At 43.6% G+C, this 19,874-nt stretch overlaps 1 protein-coding gene across 3 annotated transcripts in view; it reads left to right on the forward strand.

Moving 5' to 3' along the window:
* The window catches only part of zfhx3b (zinc finger homeobox 3b), a 142,719-nt gene that overhangs the window by 53,957 nt on the left and 68,888 nt on the right, over positions 1 to 19,874 (forward strand). For all 3 annotated transcript variants that reach the window (XM_056770081.1, XM_056770233.1, XM_056770156.1), the window contains exon 3: positions 214 to 710. In XM_056770081.1, the coding sequence (XP_056626059.1) occupies positions 214 to 710 (497 nt within the window). The remainder of the gene's footprint in view (positions 1 to 213; positions 711 to 19,874) is intronic.

Consider the following 19,874-nt stretch of genomic DNA (forward strand, 5'->3'; position numbering starts at 1 on the left):
TCATACAATGGAAGTCAATGGAGTCCCGGTGTTGTTTGGTTACCGACATTCTTCAAAATGTCATCTTTTGTGTTCTGCAGAAGAAAGTTATGCAAATTTGAAATGACATGACTGACTCAATGAAAAAAAATATGTGTGAACTATGCCATTAGACAAAACATTATGCCTGAAAAAACTCCCATGTCTTATTTGCTCTGATCTTTTTACCCTCAGTTGGAGGGGACATGGCCATGGATGTACGCCTGGGTGGAGGTCAGCTGGTCTCAGAGGAGCTGATGACCCTCGGTGAGAGCCTATCCCAGTCCAGCGACCCTTCCCTCAAACTCTTCCAATGCGCTGTGTGCAACCGTTTCACAACCGACAACCTGGACGTGCTGGGTCTGCACATGAGCGCCGAGCGTTCGCTCCCAGAAGAGGAGTGGAGAGCCGGGGTGGGCGACTCGCACCAGTGTAAGCTGTGCCACTACACCACGCAACTCAAGGCCAACTTCCAACTGCACTGCAAGACTGATAAGCACGTGCAGAAGTACCAGCTGGTGGCGCACATCAAGGAGGGCGGCAAGGGCAACGAGTGGCGCCTCAAATGCGTGGCCATCGGCAATCCCGTACATCTCAAATGCAACGCCTGCGACTACTACACAAACAGCCTGGAGAAGCTGAGGATGCACACGGTAAACTCTCGTCACGAGGCCAGTCTCAAGTTGTACAAGGTGAGTCGAGTGTATCTAAATGTGTCCTAACCAAGCTTTTCCAGCAAGTCATTTTATTTTTTGTCTTTGGTGGTGCTTTTTTTTCCAATAGCTGGTCCAAAAATGGAGACCGTGATGGACGTAAAGGAATTATCTGGTATATAAATCATGCAGTTTTCTTGTATCGTTCAGGTTAGGGCACCGCGTTATTATATCCTCACAGAGTCTTCTGTATGACTGAATCGACCAGTGCTTTACGTCTGTACCGCGACTATGAGCGATGGGCTGGTGCAGTATATTAAGGCCTAATGTGCATGCAGCGCAGAAGGGAGAACAGGGGCACTTAGAGGGAGGGAGGAACACCTGGGTCAGCAGGGTGGGGAGAAGGGCAGCTGATGAAATTGCTGGAAGAGAGGATGAAGAAGTGTGAAGAGACAGAGGTTTGGTGCTAATACCGTTCGGAGTGGGAAGGGCAGAATCGCTCTCGACAGCCGTATTGATTTTCGCCGGACTTGGAGCTTCACCTTCCACTCTAATCATTCCATAATAGCCAATGGATGAACACTCTTTGAACAAATGGCCATAAATCTAACAGGCCTGATTCCATTTAGGCACCTATCCTGTGTGTCTGCGAGCCCGGCTCGGGCTGTGTTTAACCTAGACGGGCCCAACTTCACACAAGGACTTCTTCCTTTTAAATATCTGTTTCTCGTGCTCATTCGGTCCCATGTTTAATGAGACCGGTTACTTGAGCGGTCCATTTTTTTTATGTTAGGTAGTAATTAGGGAGCATATTTTAATTTTGTAATACAGTCAATTTCGGTAATATTATATTTAACAAGAAGAAACACAGTTTGAGAGGTTTTTGGCTGCTGGTTAATGTCACTTGGCCAAGGTTTTGTCCGCTGAAAAGTTGAATCGGAGGAAATGGAATTGCATTTCGAAGAAAGGTTACGAAGACAAACTTTTTTATTTGGAATAATGGCCACTGATGAATTGTAAACAATAAGACCAGAATTGGGTATTCATGTTAAAGTAAATAGATGTCCCAGCTTCCTACTCACCATCTATACATAAACACTTTTTTTTACCGCTTAATGTCCTTTTCTGTACAGGAACGTTCAACTTTTCGAAGGATGAAAAACTGTAGATTAATCACAGTAGACATCTTTGCTAAAATAGAGCAACTTAGAATAACATCCAAAGCTCTGTTAGTGCCATGAAGGATTAACTTTTTAAAGGGATAGTTCACCCAAAAATGAACTTTTTGTCATCATTTACTCACCCTTTTGTTATTTAAAACCTGTATGAATTTTTCCCTCAGAACACAACAGAAGATAATTTGAAGAATGTTGGGAACTTAACCGCAGCGGTACCCATTGACTTGCATTGATTTTGTGTCGATACGACATGTCAATGGGTACAGCTGTTGTTCGGTTACAAAAACATTCTTCAAAACAACTTCTTTGAGTTTTGCAGGAGATAGTAAGTTATACAGGTTGAAAAGAGGGTGAGTACTTGATGACAGAATTTTTATTCTCAGGTGAACTGTCCCTTTAAAAGTCCTTTCATTGCAAGAATTCAGTTTGAACTCTTCACACCTAGAGACCGTCTAGGCAGTCATAACTTTACAGATCTTGGTTGGCTGTTTTCTCCAGGAACCAGATTGTAATGTCATTTGGGAGGACAAAAAATCAGCATGAGATGCCATTGCCCGCCACAATCAAGCCGAGACTTGAATCAAGCGTATTTACAAATACCACAATGATTCAAACATGTAACACAAGACTCTTGACGTGCCTGGCTTGACCTGCGGAGGCAGTGCTGTTGGCAGAGCTTTGGGTCCCGGGGAACAGAGCTGAATTTTAGGATCAGTGGCAAGGTGACATCTTAGGTAGACATTAAGAACATTTTATTGTTCCGTATGGAGCTTCTTTACATGGAAATGTAAGTATGCACCACATACTGAGTTTAATAAAGTGAACCATTGGCAGGGGAATGTTTAAGAAGCGTTATATTTCGTCCCTTTTAGGAAAGAGAGCCAGCTGAGAAGAGACTAGTCCGCCTAACAGCGAATGTTCAATACTCTGTGGCAGATTAGAAATGTTCGACACATCCGAGCATGATAATTAAGCTTTAAGCTGCTTAAAATGGTTCCTCGGCTCTAAAAGCCCCACAGATCCGAGAAGACAGGAAGAGAGCGTAGAGTTGACTGACTTGACATCGGTATCGGTCTTGTAAGCATCAGCGGCGACGGCCTACACGCAAACGAAGACATTCACGGCTTGAGTTATAGCTGTATTTCATGACATGCAAATGTGATTACAGGGCGATACGCGCATGCTGGTGCTGAGGTCTAGTTTTTAAGCGTGCAATGCCACAGGCTTCACTTTGCAGGGAATTTATAGCTCCGATAGACAAACTGACTGCCCGACACCAACAAGAGTCATTTGCCAACTTGGCTGTACAAGTGGTTAAACGGAGAAGGAAAAACGTGGCGTTTATCCCTCCCAATTGAAATCTGATGCGAAATGCGAAATGTTGGACCTCCTGCCGGGAGAAAATAAATCAAGTCGGCATAAACAGGCCGTAAGATGTGGTAGATCCTCAGGACACTTTGCCCGAATCAAACTGGTTTGCATTAAACAGGCCCTTTGTGTGCACAGCCCCGTAAATTGGAGCCTGTAATTACTGGAATTAAAAAGGAAGGTTTAAAACTATGGCTAAGCTGGATGGGATAATTTGAGAGTCTGTGGTATGCGGCACATATTAGGGCTTTCTAAAAATACACCTTCCCCCACCACCCCACGGATTGGAATGTTCCGAAGCCACTGGAAAGCTTGAGAGAATCGCCCTGACCGCACGGACCACTGCACAGCGGGGGTGACGCTTCCCGAATCTGCTATCTAGGGTGCAGGGTTGAATCCGTCTCGGGTTTTAGACACACCCGTTACACTTTCTGGTGAACTTTTACCTTCTGTTGCTCTCTTAGATTTCCCGCCCGCTTTGTAGTGTCAGGAATGATGTCATGACGGTCACCCGTAAGAACTTGCAGATGGAGAATACAATAGAACCAGGTTTAGAGTTCAAGTTGGTTGTTTGTGGAGGCTGCGATGTGTCAAATCAAAGAAAGCGCTCACTTTTAAATGTTCTCTATAGTGCACAGGCTATCAGTCCAAGGTTTGCCAACGAAAAAAAAAGTTTTGTCTCTCAAATTTTCACGATTAGGTTAATTTCGATGGATAAAATCAAATCTCAGCCGTTTTTTCTTGTTTAGTACTTGTTTAAGAGTTAAAGGGATACTTCACCCAAAAATTTTAATTCTGTCAACGTTTACTTACCTTCGAGTGGTTCCAAATATTTATAATTATTTGTTCTGATGAACACAGAGAAAGATATTTGGAAGAAAGGTTATAAACCAGACCATTTTGCTCACCATTGACTACCATAGTAGGACAAAATTCTTTATAATTGTTTTGTTCTGTTGAGCACAGAAGAAGAGATTTTGAAGAATGTTTGACAGCAAACCGTTCTGGGGCACTTTTGACTACCCTTGTATTTTTTTCCTACTATGGTAGTCAATGGGGGCAACATCTGTATGTTCATGAGCATTCTTCCAAATATCTTTCTCTGTGTTCATCAGAACAAAGAAATGTAAACATATCTGGAACAACTAGAAGGTGAGTAAATGTTGACAGAATTATCATTTTTGGGTGATGTATCCCTTTAAATTGGTGGTCTATTTGTATTAATCGTGAATCAGTCCCTACTCAAAAAGTAACTTTACATCTCCCGTACGTTCACTTGATATTCACGTCTAGAATTGTTGTTTGTGCTGAGTAAGCACGTCTCAGACGCTTGAACGCACTTTTGCCAGCTCGGAGTCCGAGACTGGGTTCTCGGCTCTAGACAGGATGGAGTGAGCAGAGCTTCCAGGCAGGCCTTTCAAGAGAAGAGGAGGAGTATCGGGCTGGCTACCTTCCTTGTCTCAGGGGCCGGTACGATCTGGGGTAATTGAGATTGATTGGATGTTATTTTTCCTCTTGCAAATGTAGTCCATTAGCTTGGCACATGCATAATCAGTTTAGAGCACAGTTAACTGAATGTAATCATGTTCTACGGTGTCTGCTCGCACAAAATCCACTCCAGATGCCGCATGGCCGTGGAAAGAGAGGAAGAAAGTGCCGTCACTATCACATGGGGAATCTTTACCCAAGAAAGGCCTCACAACACCCCCCCCGCAGAACCACCTCCACCGCCAGCGTGTTGGTCTCGCTCCATTAAACGCACAAACTATACAAACTGTGTGCTGTGCACATTTACACACTCCCCGTAGGCGCGCGTACACGCTCTCATTTGTTCACTGCCCAAACTCTTGCAAACAGAACCCTGGATCGCATCTAGATGTGTCTCAGCTATGCTAACAGCGATTTGACCGTGCTCCAAGTGCGGCCGTGATCCAGCGCAAAGCGTCTGGATTTTGGATGCTCTCAACGTATTTTTCCCTCCAGTGCAATACAACCGGATCAGCCGGGGCGTGAGGAATGAAAATGTCTACACTCTGGAGAAAACGAAGCAAAAACACGCTAAAACAAAACGGACAGTAATGCGAAAATGGGGGATTAGCCGTAGCGGCTACCCTGAAAGCGCGTATCTCGATCGCGCTGACCCCTTCCGTTAATAATTAAGATTTTTGGATCTAGATTTATCTTCATCAGAAGCCACAACATTTTCACGAATAGGCCAGGATTGCCCGGGCTCCAGCAGGATTGCGTTTAGTTTTTTATTATCACATAAAAGTGCAGAGTAATTTCGAGTTAAAGTCACAAGGGAGCGTTTTACCACTATTGGTACAGCCCGTGGTTATATCTTTCATCTGTGGACAGTGAAGCTCAACCTCTATGCCAGAGAGAACGGCACACCCAAACTCTACAAGTCCCTCCAGACTTGTGTTAGAGAGAGGATTGAAGGATGATTGGAGGGAGAGAGAGAGAGAGAGAGAGAGAGAGAAGCGCTCATTTAGATGGAGATACTCTGCTAATTATCATGGCTGGCCTGTGATTGTTCGGTAATAGTGCTCAGTGGGGAAAAAAGGTTTGCTGCTGTTCCAGGAAGAGCTGAGCTTTGATTTACCGGTAGTACCGCGCTAATAAAGCGCCCATTCCATATCCACAGAGCTGTTACTGAGACATCCTGCCTCTCTCTCGGTCAAAGACATAATCCATATCACCTACAGGAGCCGAACAACAGGTTGCATTTGAGACTTGCACTCAGAGAGTTTACAAAAATACAGATGTATATGTGGAACGCAAACGGAGACGTTTAGGCAGAATATTAGTGACCGACAGACTCGGTCACCATTCACTTTCATTGTAAAATAAAACATGAAATGAAAGTGAATGGTGACCGAGGTGGTCGATGTCTAACATTATTCCATCTATGAAAGGGGGAAAAATTGATCTTATTTGTATTCAAAAACATTTGAATTCTCAAGATTTGTATCCCAGAGTTGCCCTCTTGCCCAGCTTATAGGGTGCCGAACAGATGCTCCCCTTTGAGAGGAGGGGCGGATTATTTGCTCCCTGAAGATAAGTAGAGTTTTGCCGGGAGAGCGGTCTGTCAATAGGGGAGGGGCTTGTTGCAAAGAGGGTGGGATTAAAGCCGTGTCTGGAGGTCTGCAGGAATTTCACAACTCATTCAGCCCCCACCTCAGAAAGGCCAGACGCAGACCTATCGTCCAGCTGCTGCTGGCGGTTACGCGCATCTGACCCTCTTTTAAGTTTATTTATGTGTGTGTGTTCAATGGAGGGACCAGCAGCCGTCCAGAAACACATGGTAGGCCAAACTTAGCTTTCATATGCTTTCCTGTATTACTGAAGAACGTTGAGCGAGAGGGAGCGTGCGTCTTTGTCCAGAGGCCGAGGAGCAGATATTATTGTGTTGTAATGGTTGTTTGTTTTGATTTCTCCCCCCTCTCTCTTTTTGGGCAGCATGACAAGAGCAAGTAAGCAATGCTCCTTCCACTGCTGAAGGAAGCTGTTGATCCCATTATCTGCTGCCTGATCAGCACAAACAGGGGATTGGAGACCGGAGAGGGACTGGGGTGTACACAGGGATCAGAGAGTGTGTTACGCCACTGTAGGAAGGAGAGAGCGAGTAGTAGTTTTTGAAGAACGTGTTTTGAGGGCGGGTCAATGACGGATGGGGATGTCCAACGAAATCAAGATATAGTTTTATGAACTATTCCATCACATAACTATTTGATTTACGCTGGTTTCTTTTAATAAAAAACCTTAAACATTTTCAGCAAATGCTTGATGACTTAAAATACCGGGTGAGAAGAATATATACTTTTTCACCCTGACATGTTATTGCATCTTAATTTTTATAGAGCCAGTATATTTTATTGACATTGACGAAGCGTCATATTGGTCAATTATCATTCTCCTTTTTCATGTAACATTGACATTTCTTTCTGCATTACTTAAGCAATCATTTTTTCGTATTAATATTTAAAATATTTTGATTTTACAATTTCTTTTTTAGATGTATTCTTAGGAATTTGCAATCACTATTAAGATTTTCTTTTCAAAAATGTTCAATTCGTTTTGAAGAGACCTTTATCCATTATCATTTCTGGACTCTTGTACAACCATGACATTTTTGTCCCACTTCATGCCCCTCAAATACCAAAATGAACTTCTAAAATTTTAAACTATTTTAATAACGGAAGATGTGTATTCAAGTCATTTTATGTTATATAGGATTAGACATTTTAATGCGTTTTTGGTCAATTAAAATAACCGGACCAAAAAAATCTGCATCATGTCATTGACCCAAGCGTAAGCTACAATATTCGAAACAAACCCAGGACTAAAACCCCAGACTGTATTCCTGACCATATATCTGTCTGACTCATACGGTCTGCCTGTTTCCAGCCTCAGTGTCTCGCTCTTTCCTCTCGCTTGGTTTTCTCTATTCTTTGTCATCTAAAAATGAATAAACAAGGCTAATACGCATCATGCAAAAAACAAACCAGCAAGGGTCAGGGGCTGGTGGGTGGTCCCTCTCCGTTCCTGTGTTCCTAAGGTTAAATAACTTTAATCCGACCAGCCTGGAAAAATAAACATTTCTTCAGTCAAGTCTTATTTTTCCTTTTTCCCTGCTTTGTCTCTCGTTCTTTTCATCGTTGTATCCTCTACCTTACTGTCATTCCTTATAAAGGATAACCACTGGAAGTCACTATAAAGATGGCAAACAAAAATCGCGTTTTACGCATTCACGGTGACTAGTTAAAGTTGCCATAGAATCTATCTAAAGCCCAGTTACGTTGCAGAGCATTAAACACTGTACGCAGGACTGACCTGACTTCTTTTTTATTCACTTATTTGACATTTAGTAGATGCTTTGAAGCGATTTAAAAGTTCACTTACTGCAGGCACATTCCCTCGGGGGTTAAGTGGCTCGCTCAAGGGCACGGTGTTGATAGGTCTCTGCAGCGCTAGCGTTCATGAATTACACCCCCGGGTTTGAACCTCTGACTTTTACGTTCCCCATTCCCAGCCCTTATTTTAAGCAACTTTCTCTTTTTACGCTGTGCCTTAATGTTTTATCAGAGTTGTGCCAGCCTCAGTCTTGTAAAAGATATTAGCGTTGTATCGTTTATATTGCGATCACTGCCAACACACCTCAGTCCCTCTTCCTCCTCTCGTCTGGCACAGAGAAGAAAGTGTTTGTTTGCCCAATCCTTAAAATGACCTTATTTTCGAACCTAATTTGATCTGCTTGTTGTAAAGTTTTCTTGGTCATTTACATGCATTTGTCAGTCAAATGAGAGTCAAATTTCTTAGGTCCCAGAGCAGTAAGCGTCGGGCCTTTTTAATATAAATTGTCCTGACAACAGTAGAAAGTAATGAGTCCGATTTGGCCTGTTAATAAGACAGAGGATTGTGTTGTTTAGAGCTTGTTTTATTGTGTAGTACATTTGTGAACCTGGACGGCAAAAACAGAAAATCTGGAATCAAAATATTGAGAAAATTGTCTTTAAAGTTGTGCATCAGAGGGGCTGTAGCAGGCCGTTGCTAGGAAGAAACAGGTTTGTTTTAATGCTCTCTATTGACCTACCGCTGTAATGACAATGTGGAGAGTAGATGAAGCCTAAATCTGAAGTTCTGAACTTTACATAGATGCCAAACTTGAGTGGATAATTCTAGCGGGAGTAAAGTTTGGAGATGTTTTTCAAGCAATTTTCATTTATGATTTTGCTTCATCCGCTCACCAAAATAATGTTTTGATATATCTATCAATGTATTGTTGGGCATCGCTACAAATTAAGAGTTTGCTTCCAAAATGAGAACCATGTTTTTTATTGTGCATTCCAAGTAATATCAATCAAATTGCATGAAAACATGATTTTTGAAATTGTTTTAAAACAGAGTTTTTTTTTTCCAACTCTTCAAAAATTCTCGTGCTACTTAAGACTGGTTTGTGGCCCAGGGTCACATTTGTTGTGATGTTTCTTATAAAGTTTAAGATATAAAAAAGTTTTGTCACAATTAATTTCCTTTTGAAGATAAATATTTGAGGTCATTTGAGAATGTTGTGAGATGAGAGAACGGTGCGTTCTGTTTCTCAATAGAAAAGTCTGTTCGCTCTCCATCTCAGAGAAACGATTGAGATATTAAAGACATCCTATTTGTCATGTTTCTTTGCTGTGGACGAGAGTGCAGGAGAGAAAGACGGTGGGTGGGAAAGAGAGCAACAGACAGACTCACTGGTTCACCAGCATCAATACATCAGTGACTTAGCAACCAGATTAATGGTTTGTAAGTGGCCCAGGCCACAAGGCTGCTCTCGGTGCTTAGTGGCAGGCGGAGGGCTGGAAAACACACTGTGTTTAGCTTTGGGCTGCTGAAGAGAGTCTTGGGACGAATAAATCCACGCATGAAATGAGGCTTTGGACCTCACCGTTTTTCACTCAGCCCTCATCACAGACGATATCTCTGTCTTCTGAGTCCACAAAGTAACAAAGTTCTATTGAAAGGAGTGATTCTGTCTAATGCTTTTCACTCCACGGAAGAGAATGCAGAGAGTGTTAGTTAATAGTTTAGGTTTTGAATGCAGTTCTCGACAGGGTCAGATCAGGCTGTAGGCTCGATTCTCTTTCTCTACCGGTGTAAAAAGTTGAGATGGGAGGGATGGACATTCATCGAAGCGTCTTATGCATGGGCTAATTGCCGTGCACCAGAGTACAAGGTTCGGTCTGGGAGCTGTAAATTTCTGGGTGTTATGGGGGCAATGTTTTCACCAGATGCTGACTACAGTTTTTCATCCCTCTGTAATTAAGCAGTTCAGCTCAAGGTGTCATATGGTTTTTATTGGAGCGCCTCTGGAAAAAATCATTTCACACCTTGTTTTCTCATCATGTGCTTTTATGCATGTAAAAGGGGGGAACCATGAGAAACTGAGGGGAAATGAAGGATTACGACTCTATAGTAATATATAGAGAGATGAGGGTTCGTCATTAAGTGGCGTTTCAATTACACTTTATCTGCTAGTTTTCTTTCTCTCTCTTTCAATTTAAGTGAGCTTTACTGGCCTGACGGAATTTTAGATTTGTATTGCCAAAGCATTTGCAGCTGGTCTGCATACAAATATTGCAAATGGGTAGCAAATATACCATACATGTAATACTTTAATATATTTTATGCGATTAATCTTTATAATACAAAACAGCATAAGATAGGGCTGTCAGACGATTTATAGCATCCGGAATAAAAGTTTGGGCAACACTTCAGTAGGGGGCAATCCTCACTATTAACTAGTTGTTATCATCATTCCTATTTTTGGCATATTGGCTGTGTATTAGTATGCATATTAGTATGTGTTTATAAATGCACAATAAATATGTTCAGTACACAGATATATATTATGTAAAAACAAACTTTAATTGCGATTAATTATTTGACAGGGCAAGCATACGAGAGATTTGTCTTCATTTTTTTTTTCTGTACACCATATGAAACATTTAAACAGTTATTTGTCAACTCCCCAAATACTTATACTAACAAAGAAAAAAAATATTAGTAGTAAAATAAAGTCTGATGTATGTAGTGCAAAAAAAGTGAATAATATATGGAAATAAAGTACGATTTAAATATTTTTTCTCTTTGGCTCTCTCTTTCTTGCTCTTTTTTTCACTCTCTCTCCCTTATCAGACTGCTCGCTCTCTCGTTGCCTTCTCTCTCTCTCTCTCTCTCTCTCTCTCTCTCTCTCTCTCTCTCTCTCTCTCTCTCTCTCTCTCTCTCTCTCTCTTTCTTTCTCTCCACCACCTGTGTTCTACTTTACCCTTATTAAAGCGAATAGGAAGATGTTAGACGGAACCAAAGTGCATTTTCTCTTTTCTAACTCTTGCTGGCCATACGGGACACCTGAAGTATAAAGCGCACACCCCCACAGATATCAATAACAACTTCCTCTTGAGGAAGCCCCTCCCACTGATGAGGTAAATCCTTAGGTCAACCTCTCCAAGGTGCCTTTTATTTTACAAGCTGCAGCTGTTGAAAGAAAGGGAAACAGTTTTCTTCTGTTGTTAAGCGGTTTCACACATTTGTGTATCACGATGCATTTTTCATACAGCAGCGCTGATTTATGAAGTGGAGATTTTGGCGTTGTGGGTGCAGAGATGGAGCGCAGAGACAGCAGAGGAAGTCTTCAACACAGCCACCACATTCCTCCACCCACTCCCCACAGGATCTCGCTCCCCCTTCATCCTTCCATCCCCACAGCATCGCCACATTCAATCAACACCAGGCCCAAAATAAGGCCCACTGTCTGCCGCAGACTTGGATGGTCCGTTTGAATGTGTTATCTCTGTCACTGCGAAGGAATGTCCACAATTTATAACTAGTTTGGTTGGAATGGTCTTGTTCGGCTAATTTGAACCAGAATGATGTCGTCGCTACTGAATAAAGCAAGTCTCGCCACCAGAGAAGATTACTGGATTTTGGTATGCAAATGATTGTTATTAAATTAAGCAAAGAGAAGAGAGGGAGTGCCATATTAATGAGATATATGAAGCAGGCTTTATTAAATATTTGTTGAGGTTGCACAGGGAGAAATGCATGTGTGTTTTAATTCAGCAGCGGCTGTTCCCAGCGGGTCTCTGTATATACATACACGCAGAGCGTTTGTTCTGTATTTAGTCGGAGATGATGATTTTTTGAACAGCATCTGCTTCAGAGTTGTGCGATCCTTTGCTCTTGGGTGACCCACATCCTTTTTAATAAATTATTCTTGTTACCCACGTCTCTGTATACTTTAATAGGCATCACCCTAAAAACATTATGAATAGGAACCCCTCCTCCCCCTGTTCTTTCCTTTTTCTGTAAATTCTGTCTGACTGAGATGTAGCGTGGCCTCTGTAATTCCAGTCTGCCTATTTCGTTTCGTTTTACGGCTTGAGGGATGTTTGAACTTTTGCAATGATGAGATGTAGAAATTGCTGCGGTTTATCAGGTGAATTAAGGGGTCGGCTGAAGTGTAAAGGACTGAGATGAATTATTTGAAATTTTTGATACCATTTTAGAGGAATGGTTTGAGAATGAAAAGGAATGAAAATGAAAATGAATGAAAATCATTCAGTTTTTGGCCGTTATAGCGGATTTCATTTTTATTTGAAGGACTGAGTTAGGGACAGGCCTTTACATCACCAGGCGAGCAGATGATAATATCCTGGGCTATTGTGTTTAAACTTGCAAAAGGTTGAACTGCATTCTTTCTTTTTAAACAGATGTCTAGTGGGTCCTTTTAGTTTCGTTTCTTTGTCCTGGCAGAGAGGAATTCCCTGTATTCAGCTTAACTTTTAAATGATTTAAGATGATAAAGTCAACTCTAAAAAGTCTGGGCTTTGTATACAAAAATCAAACGGCATCTGCCATCTTTGATCAGAGGCAACAGCCGTCAGAGTGAGGTTACGAAGGCAGAACAGGAAAAGCCATTAACTGCCAATCACGGCATCGATCGACAAGCCGGCCACCACTACCATCACCGCTGCCTCCCTTTACTCACTCGCACAGTTTCGTACATGCCGGCACACACAAAAGGCTCCTGTTTACTTGTTCTGATCAGGCTTAGCAAATGAATTCAGGATTTGTTTGTTTGCTTGCAGTACTTTTTGTAACGTTCATTTATTTGTAACGAACATTCTTTGCTGAAATTGAAAACATTTCTCATAGAAACAGCTTTACATCTAGAGACCCTGCAGACTGCATCCTCTGAAGTGCAGTTTTTTGGGGATCCCGACATCAGATACAATGGGAAAACTAATAGAGAGGTGAAGGACAAAGAAAAAAGATGAAGGGAGGGTCTTTAGGAGAATATTTACCTACTTGCCATCTTAATAGAGATGCTGTATATCAGAGGGTGATCAGGAGCAGAGGTCAGGACTGTGGGGAGCAATTAAAACCCGCGCATCTGCCGGAGCCGTGCCGTCCCATCTTGTGCACCGCAGGCGGAAAGGAATAGGTGTGCAGGGTGCATGCCGTACTTTAAAAAAATAATCTTTACTAGAGAAAAATCTGAGCTGGAGCGGTGGGCATGAAACCTTCCCCACCTGTAGACCTGTGAGCTTTTTAAATCTGCTATATCTCTTAGATATTCAGAGTCCCTCTGCCCTCCCCTGGCTGGAGGGTCTTTACATGACCAGCCCATTAAAGCCGGACAGCGCAGTCATGATAGATGTGGTCCGGGGTCGGCTCTCTCTCACCCCGCCGCTGTGGTGTCCGCGTGAGCCAGGGGAGGAAGAGCAGAGCGTTGGATGGGGGCGGTAAGGACGAATAGAAAACCGCAGATATAAACCAGACCAGCCATTTTCTCCTATCCAGCTCATAAATATTTGCGTGGCTGATTTATAAACAAGCCACGCTAAGACGAGATCAAAGTTAACCGTATCGGTTATAGAAAAGCCTGGCTTCTCGCAACGTGCCTCGCACACCATGCTTATACCTATTTGAGCTCTAGGCCATACATCAACAGTCGTATTGGCAAGGTTTCAGACCGGCCCCGCTCACGCTGAAAGGCTAATGGTGCCCCCGCTGAGGCAGTAAGGGGCTCCGGCCACAGCGGCAGAGACACATGGATTAGTTCAATACTGGGTCGTTGTGCTAATGAAACTGCGTAGCCATGTTGAGCAACCCAGCTTGAGTGGCAGAATACAGGTGTTGTTCAGGTTTCAAAGTATGCTGGCATGTTATGTATGTTTCGTAGTGTAGAAGCCAAGAAAAGGACGGCGGACAGCTGCACGGGCTTCTCAAGCCAGCCAGCCGGGCGACCTACACAAAGGCCAAGGTGGGGGTGGGGGGTTAAGGGTCACAACTAGCGTGGGACCGCTAATACCGGTCCACATGGCAGAGCCACGGCATACAAACATATGCTCGAGCAGACGCGCGCATGCGTGTGCCGCCGCGGCGTCCATTCTCACATTAATAAAAGCTGGCAGATGCGGGCGGCTTGTGGAGGAAGGCTGTTTTTTGACCCCTGTAGGAGGGTGGGCGAACTTAGTAATGGTAGAGAAAGGGAACGTTTTCTGTGGAGATCTTCCCTTTTGTCCTAAAAATAGCTGAATAAACAGGGAATCCATCACTGGGACAGGGTGTGCCCCGGGTGCGAGTGCAGAGAGAGCTGCTGCTAAACAGCCTGTCTGGAGACATCTGCCCGAGCCGAATGTAAGAACGGGGTGATGGACGCTGGATGTCCAAACGCGCGACCCCTTTGTGTGTATATTCAAGTTTTCTCGTCAGTTTTATTAGGATGACTTTGGGCTTGTTTTTACTCCGGCTTTGTGTCGGGGAACAATAGGTTTCACTCATCTGACATGTTTGCTTTAGCCACAGCAACATTTTGACAAATTATCCATATCCTCGAAAAACTGGTTTATAAAACCTGTTTTTTATAACGCCTAAGCTAGAGGATATGCGGTATGTGTTTTTATTTGCGTTCAGTGCCATTAGAAACAGATTCTGTTTGGCCTGGTCAGCGGTTGAGCTCAGGGAGAGTTTGTTATGTGCCTGCCGCATCACAGAGCATCAGCGGGCGGCGCGGCCTTGGTCTGGGAAGGGTTACTGAATTATTACTGATGCTTTGGGGGTAACTGTCCGACCGTGAGTCTGTGGAATATTAATCATTTATTTGATTGTCCGTATGTGCTGATTAATCCATTTGAGGGAGATCTTCAGGATTAACTACCCTATTATTCCCTTGTAAGAACAGATAAGAGATAAGGCTTTAAAATATCATGTACCATTTATCATGTATTTTTAGTCCTCAGCACATGAAGGCGGGCGAAATAAAAACTGAGGTGAGATTAGGCAGAACGGCAACAGAGCGAAAGTGGGGGAGGGATAAAGAGAGAGAACGATTCTTTAGATCCGACCAGGACGGATAACAGATTTAACTGCTGTATTTCACAAGAAGTGCGGTTAGAGGAGTGAGAACGGCTCATGTACTGGGCTTACATAACCACCAGAGAGACAGCCGTGCCGTTTGGAGAGAACAAGCCAGCGCGCGCGGTGAAATTAACAACAGGAAGTAGAAAACAATCGCGCTCTGCACCTGTAGCCACCTGACTAAACGGCAGCGAGAGGTGGGGGTGGCGGCCGTGAACCGCTGAACTTGGAACCTGTCATAGGTGAGTGAGTTGTACTTGCTTGTGGCTGTGCATGATCAAACAATGGCATAGTTCCTGGGCGCACCACCCATGTTCGAATCCGCCCTGTAAATTCTCTATCCGCTGGCTGCTTGATGTGTTATGTCATGTGGTAATGCCTTTGATTTCGACATACCTCCGTTTGTAAATACATGAGCCTTTTAAAGAGCTGTGGTTACTTTTACAAGCACGCCGCTCCCGGCGTTTTGGTGGAGCATCCAGGGGAGGGAGAAAGCGAGAGACACTGAGCCGGCGTAGAAACTGTATACGCTTCTCGTAGAGCTGTTGCCAAGTCTGCCTCCAGCCGCTCATTGCTTATGCAGTGCAAAGTGGAGTGACCCAGAACCTGAGCCGGAGAGAGGCTTCGCCGCACGGGCCCGGTTATGCACTTTCAAGCACTTTCTACCTTTTAACACTTTGCAAACTGAGCCGCTTGTCGCACTCGTGTCTGCAACACGAGACGGAGAGGGCGGCAAGTTAAAGAGATAGTTCATGTTTCCTTCCAATACTTTTTATCTACAATTTTGGAGATCTTCTGGAGATGCATTTAAAGTCAAATGACTTGCACGGTCAAACAACCTCAGTCACCACCATTCCCTTGTATTGTATAGAAATTTTTTATAAATACAAATGGCAGTACTCATTCACTTCTTTTGTATGGACACAAAACCAATGCATGTCAATGGAAACTGCCGCTGTTTTGTTGCCGACATTCTACAAAATATCTTCTTTTGCGTCCTGCAGAAGAAAGAAAGTCATACAGATTTGAAATGGCAGGAGGGCGAGTGAACGATGACAGAATTAGCATTTTCAGGTGAACTATCCCTTTAAAACTCTCTGTGCTCTTTACCAAAATTAAGATGACCTTGTAACCTCCTAATACCAAGCCAGCTCATCACTCTTAAGAACTTCTGCCACTTACTGTAAGTGGAAAACATTTCCTTATTTCCGCAAGTACCCAAACTGCAGTAGGTCAACCCGCTGCAAATCGCATAAAAGGGCACTCTTCCATAACGTTTAATACATTAAAATCACAAGTCGTCCTTTCGGCAGCCTAATGCGATCATATAACTAACCTGCTGTTTACATTAAGAGGGATGCAAAGCTGTGCCGTGCTGACGCAGTAGCGGCGTCCGAAATTAAAATCCTTTAAATGGGACCCGTCGCTGCAACCTTTGCAATGACACGGCTACTGATGGGGTTATTTTGGGACTCGCTCGTAGAGGTGCAGCATTTTTATATCCCAGCGACACTAAAGCAACGGAGCCGCCTCCAATTAGCCCGGCAACTTTTTTGATTTTTGTGATGATGCTCATATCTCAGCTGTAATTATGCCGGGCTTGGAATGATGAGGGCTTAGGTTATCGATCCAGTATTGATCGATCTGATCAATGAGCACTTTGTTTCTTTTTTATGGGAAGCGAAGTTGTATTTCTTTTTTACGGGGTAATGAGCCGGCTGATGTCGGATCCCATAAATTGCTGTGTGTTTTCAGCACCCATGTGGATTCTGCTTTGAGAGAGAAGAGGAGGATAGGGCGATTATGGGATGGACAGGTGAGCCTCTCCCAAAGAGCTCCACTTTTCAGCACCAGTGATCAGGTTCCTCTGGGTATAGGATGAAGGCCAGGGCTTAAATACGGCTCCTTTTAAATTCACGTGTTGCTGAAGGGCAAAACATACTGAATGCTGGGTGGGGGGAGAGCGTTGTTTATTCCTTAAATGGATCACTCACCCAAGACTATAAATCTGTATTTATTTATTCACCCTCGTGTTGGAGCACAATAGAAGATATTTTGAGAAATGTCTGAGGTCTTTCGTGTCCACCCAATGTAAGTCAATAGGGTCCGATGATGTTGGGTTACCATCTGTCTTTAAAACATAATCTTTCTGTCATACAGGTTTGGAATAACATAAGAGTTGAGTAACTGCTAAAAAACCTTTTCAGTGTGATGTTTTTTCGTTTGTGTGCAGTGGAGTAGACGCCACAGAATGTTTAGTTTCTCTCGATATGGAGCTATTGTTTAGATTAATAACACTACTTTAAAAGTTGATTCACAGGTATTATGCGATCTTGTACTTAACAGCTCTGTATTCCTGGCGCAGGATCTGCGCTTTATATATTTAAAGCACTTTATGTGCGTGCACTTGAAGTTAGTGGAAGTCTAATCGAGCTAAAGCAAACAGCTGAATGTATCTTTAGAAAGCGCGAGAGCCACTAGTAAATGGATAGGTGCTCAAAGTTTGTGTTAGCACTACATCGCCCTCAAACACTCAGGATGCTTATGTGCCATGCAAATGATCCCCCCAAAGTAACCACCCCCGCCCCGCCCCCGCTTACCATTTGCATATTAAGAAGGGGAGCGCTCTTCGGGCCTGTTGCGCCATTGTAGGCCCAACACGGCTAATAAAAGCCGGGCTCTTAAGCTGAGCTTAAATATTTACTCTGGCACAGGGCCAGGATCGGGCCCTCTCATTACGCCCGCTTCTGGGTGAAGGTGAAGCCGGGAAGATGAGAAGGGGGGCAGAGACTGGCAACTCAAACATTTCCTCATAAGAGACCGGTTCAAAACGCACCGCGCCGCTGACTCCGGACTGCCCTTTGTGAATTTTCGAGAAGGAGAACAAGGAAGAGGGGTGCAGTCTTACCGCCTTATTGCTTAGCCTGGAGCATCAACCAATTATGTGGTAATGAAATATTCACGCAGACTAACAAGGAACGCTGGAGGTGAAAGCCGGATAATTCAAGCCTGGGGAGGTAATACTGTCGGGCCTTTCTTCTGTTCATATTATTACTTTTTGAGAATGAGGAATTGTTTCTTTGTAGTATTCGCTAACTTGGGCTATTGGAGTGTGTTTGTGCAGTTAGTATTAACTTTTGCCTATGTGCATATGTTGTTCCAATCATCCTTCAGCATTCAATGGCTTCTTTGCAGCAGCTCGTATCTGTTCTGTATGTTAAAGTTGATGTGTTTTTCTTGGACGTGTTTTGTTTGATGTTTGTTTGCAGTTTGATAAATAATTGAATTGGACTTGTATCTTCATATATATAGACTACGCAGTTATCTTACATTGGCTTCTATCTGGCATCGACCCATAACTGCATGATGCTGTTTCCATCCTTATGCATCTGAATTTGTTGTATTGCAGGTATGTCTCGCTCCTGACGGATCACCAAACCAAGTCATGTGTTTTCTGCTAATATAGGACATCATTGAACGCTTTAAGTACCTCTGAATTTCTCTCGATTGATCGTGTCTGTCTCCTGTCTGCATGCCCCGAGACATACGCGGAATTCTTCCACTCTGCGTCCTAATAATTAGTAACGCGGTCTCTTACCGAAATCCATGGGTTGTTTTGGGAAGCGTGGAGGAGGACCCGTGCAGGTCCCAAACCGTCCTCCTAAATTTCCAGATGGCACTGGGCCGCCGCAGATGTCTGGGGACAGTTGGAACAGCTGTGTGTGATGCCCCCGTAGCTCCACACAGCTGTCGCCTCCTGCAGGCGGAGTTATTGTACTACGGGCGGGATGCGGCTTGGCGCTATGGGGCCTGCATTCATAAAAACAACAGGAGGCTAAGCTGTTAATTAGCTCTTCACGGTGGAAAGCGACGTCTAGCGATTAATATAGTTTTGCACATCTTGTTTCCTTTGATCCAACCCTAGATTAAACACGTTTTTCTGCTTGATCTTTGAGTCACGCATCATAAGGAGTGGCTCAGCTCACTGTAAATAGTTTATTATGTGTATATTCTTGCTCGTATTAGTAAATGTCTCATGTGCAGGGCGGGAGCCGTCAGGCCCGTCGAGGCCCTGGCGGGCATCCGCACTACCTTCGGTTCTCACCGTTCGGAGTATCTATCTCCGCGGACGTCAACTCCCTTTCTCTCCCTTGCTCAGCCAGACCGATTCGCCCAATGAATTATGTGGACGCATTGATCAGCTGATTGAGAACTATTGTTCAAGAGAGCGGGGCATTAACGAAGGAAGGATTACCCCGCGCTTGTTTCGCGGCGCCGTATGCAAGAGGGTATTATTTAAGCGCTTGTCACTACACCCTCCCTCTAACCGCTATTGCTTTTTACTCAAAGACACAAAGAAATGTACACAAACGAGCGGACGCATAATCAACACGAGCCAAATGACTGCAGGCATTGATTGCCTTCCTTCTACAATTATGTTCCTATTGTTTACTTTCTAGCTGCTTATTTATTCCAAAGGAATTCAATAATTATTGCTTTATTTAGTGTTAAAGAGCACTGGAGTGGTATAAGCTGCTGGGGAGGATTGTTTGGAGGCCCCCCTCCTCTGGCGTTGAGCTTTTGTTCTTCGGTATAGCACGCGCACCAAAATCCATCCAAACCGATCTGTGCTGATCTAAGATAGAGGGCTGAATATAAGACAGACCAGCTCATTTTTTAAGTATTTTATCAGTGTGAATTGTCAAGAAAACGTACAGGTGAAGCGGTGATGTGAACTGGT

The sequence above is a fragment of the Triplophysa dalaica genome, chromosome 1 (genome assembly GCF_015846415.1).
Source record: "Triplophysa dalaica isolate WHDGS20190420 chromosome 1, ASM1584641v1, whole genome shotgun sequence".
NCBI lineage: Eukaryota > Metazoa > Chordata > Actinopteri > Cypriniformes > Nemacheilidae > Triplophysa > Triplophysa dalaica.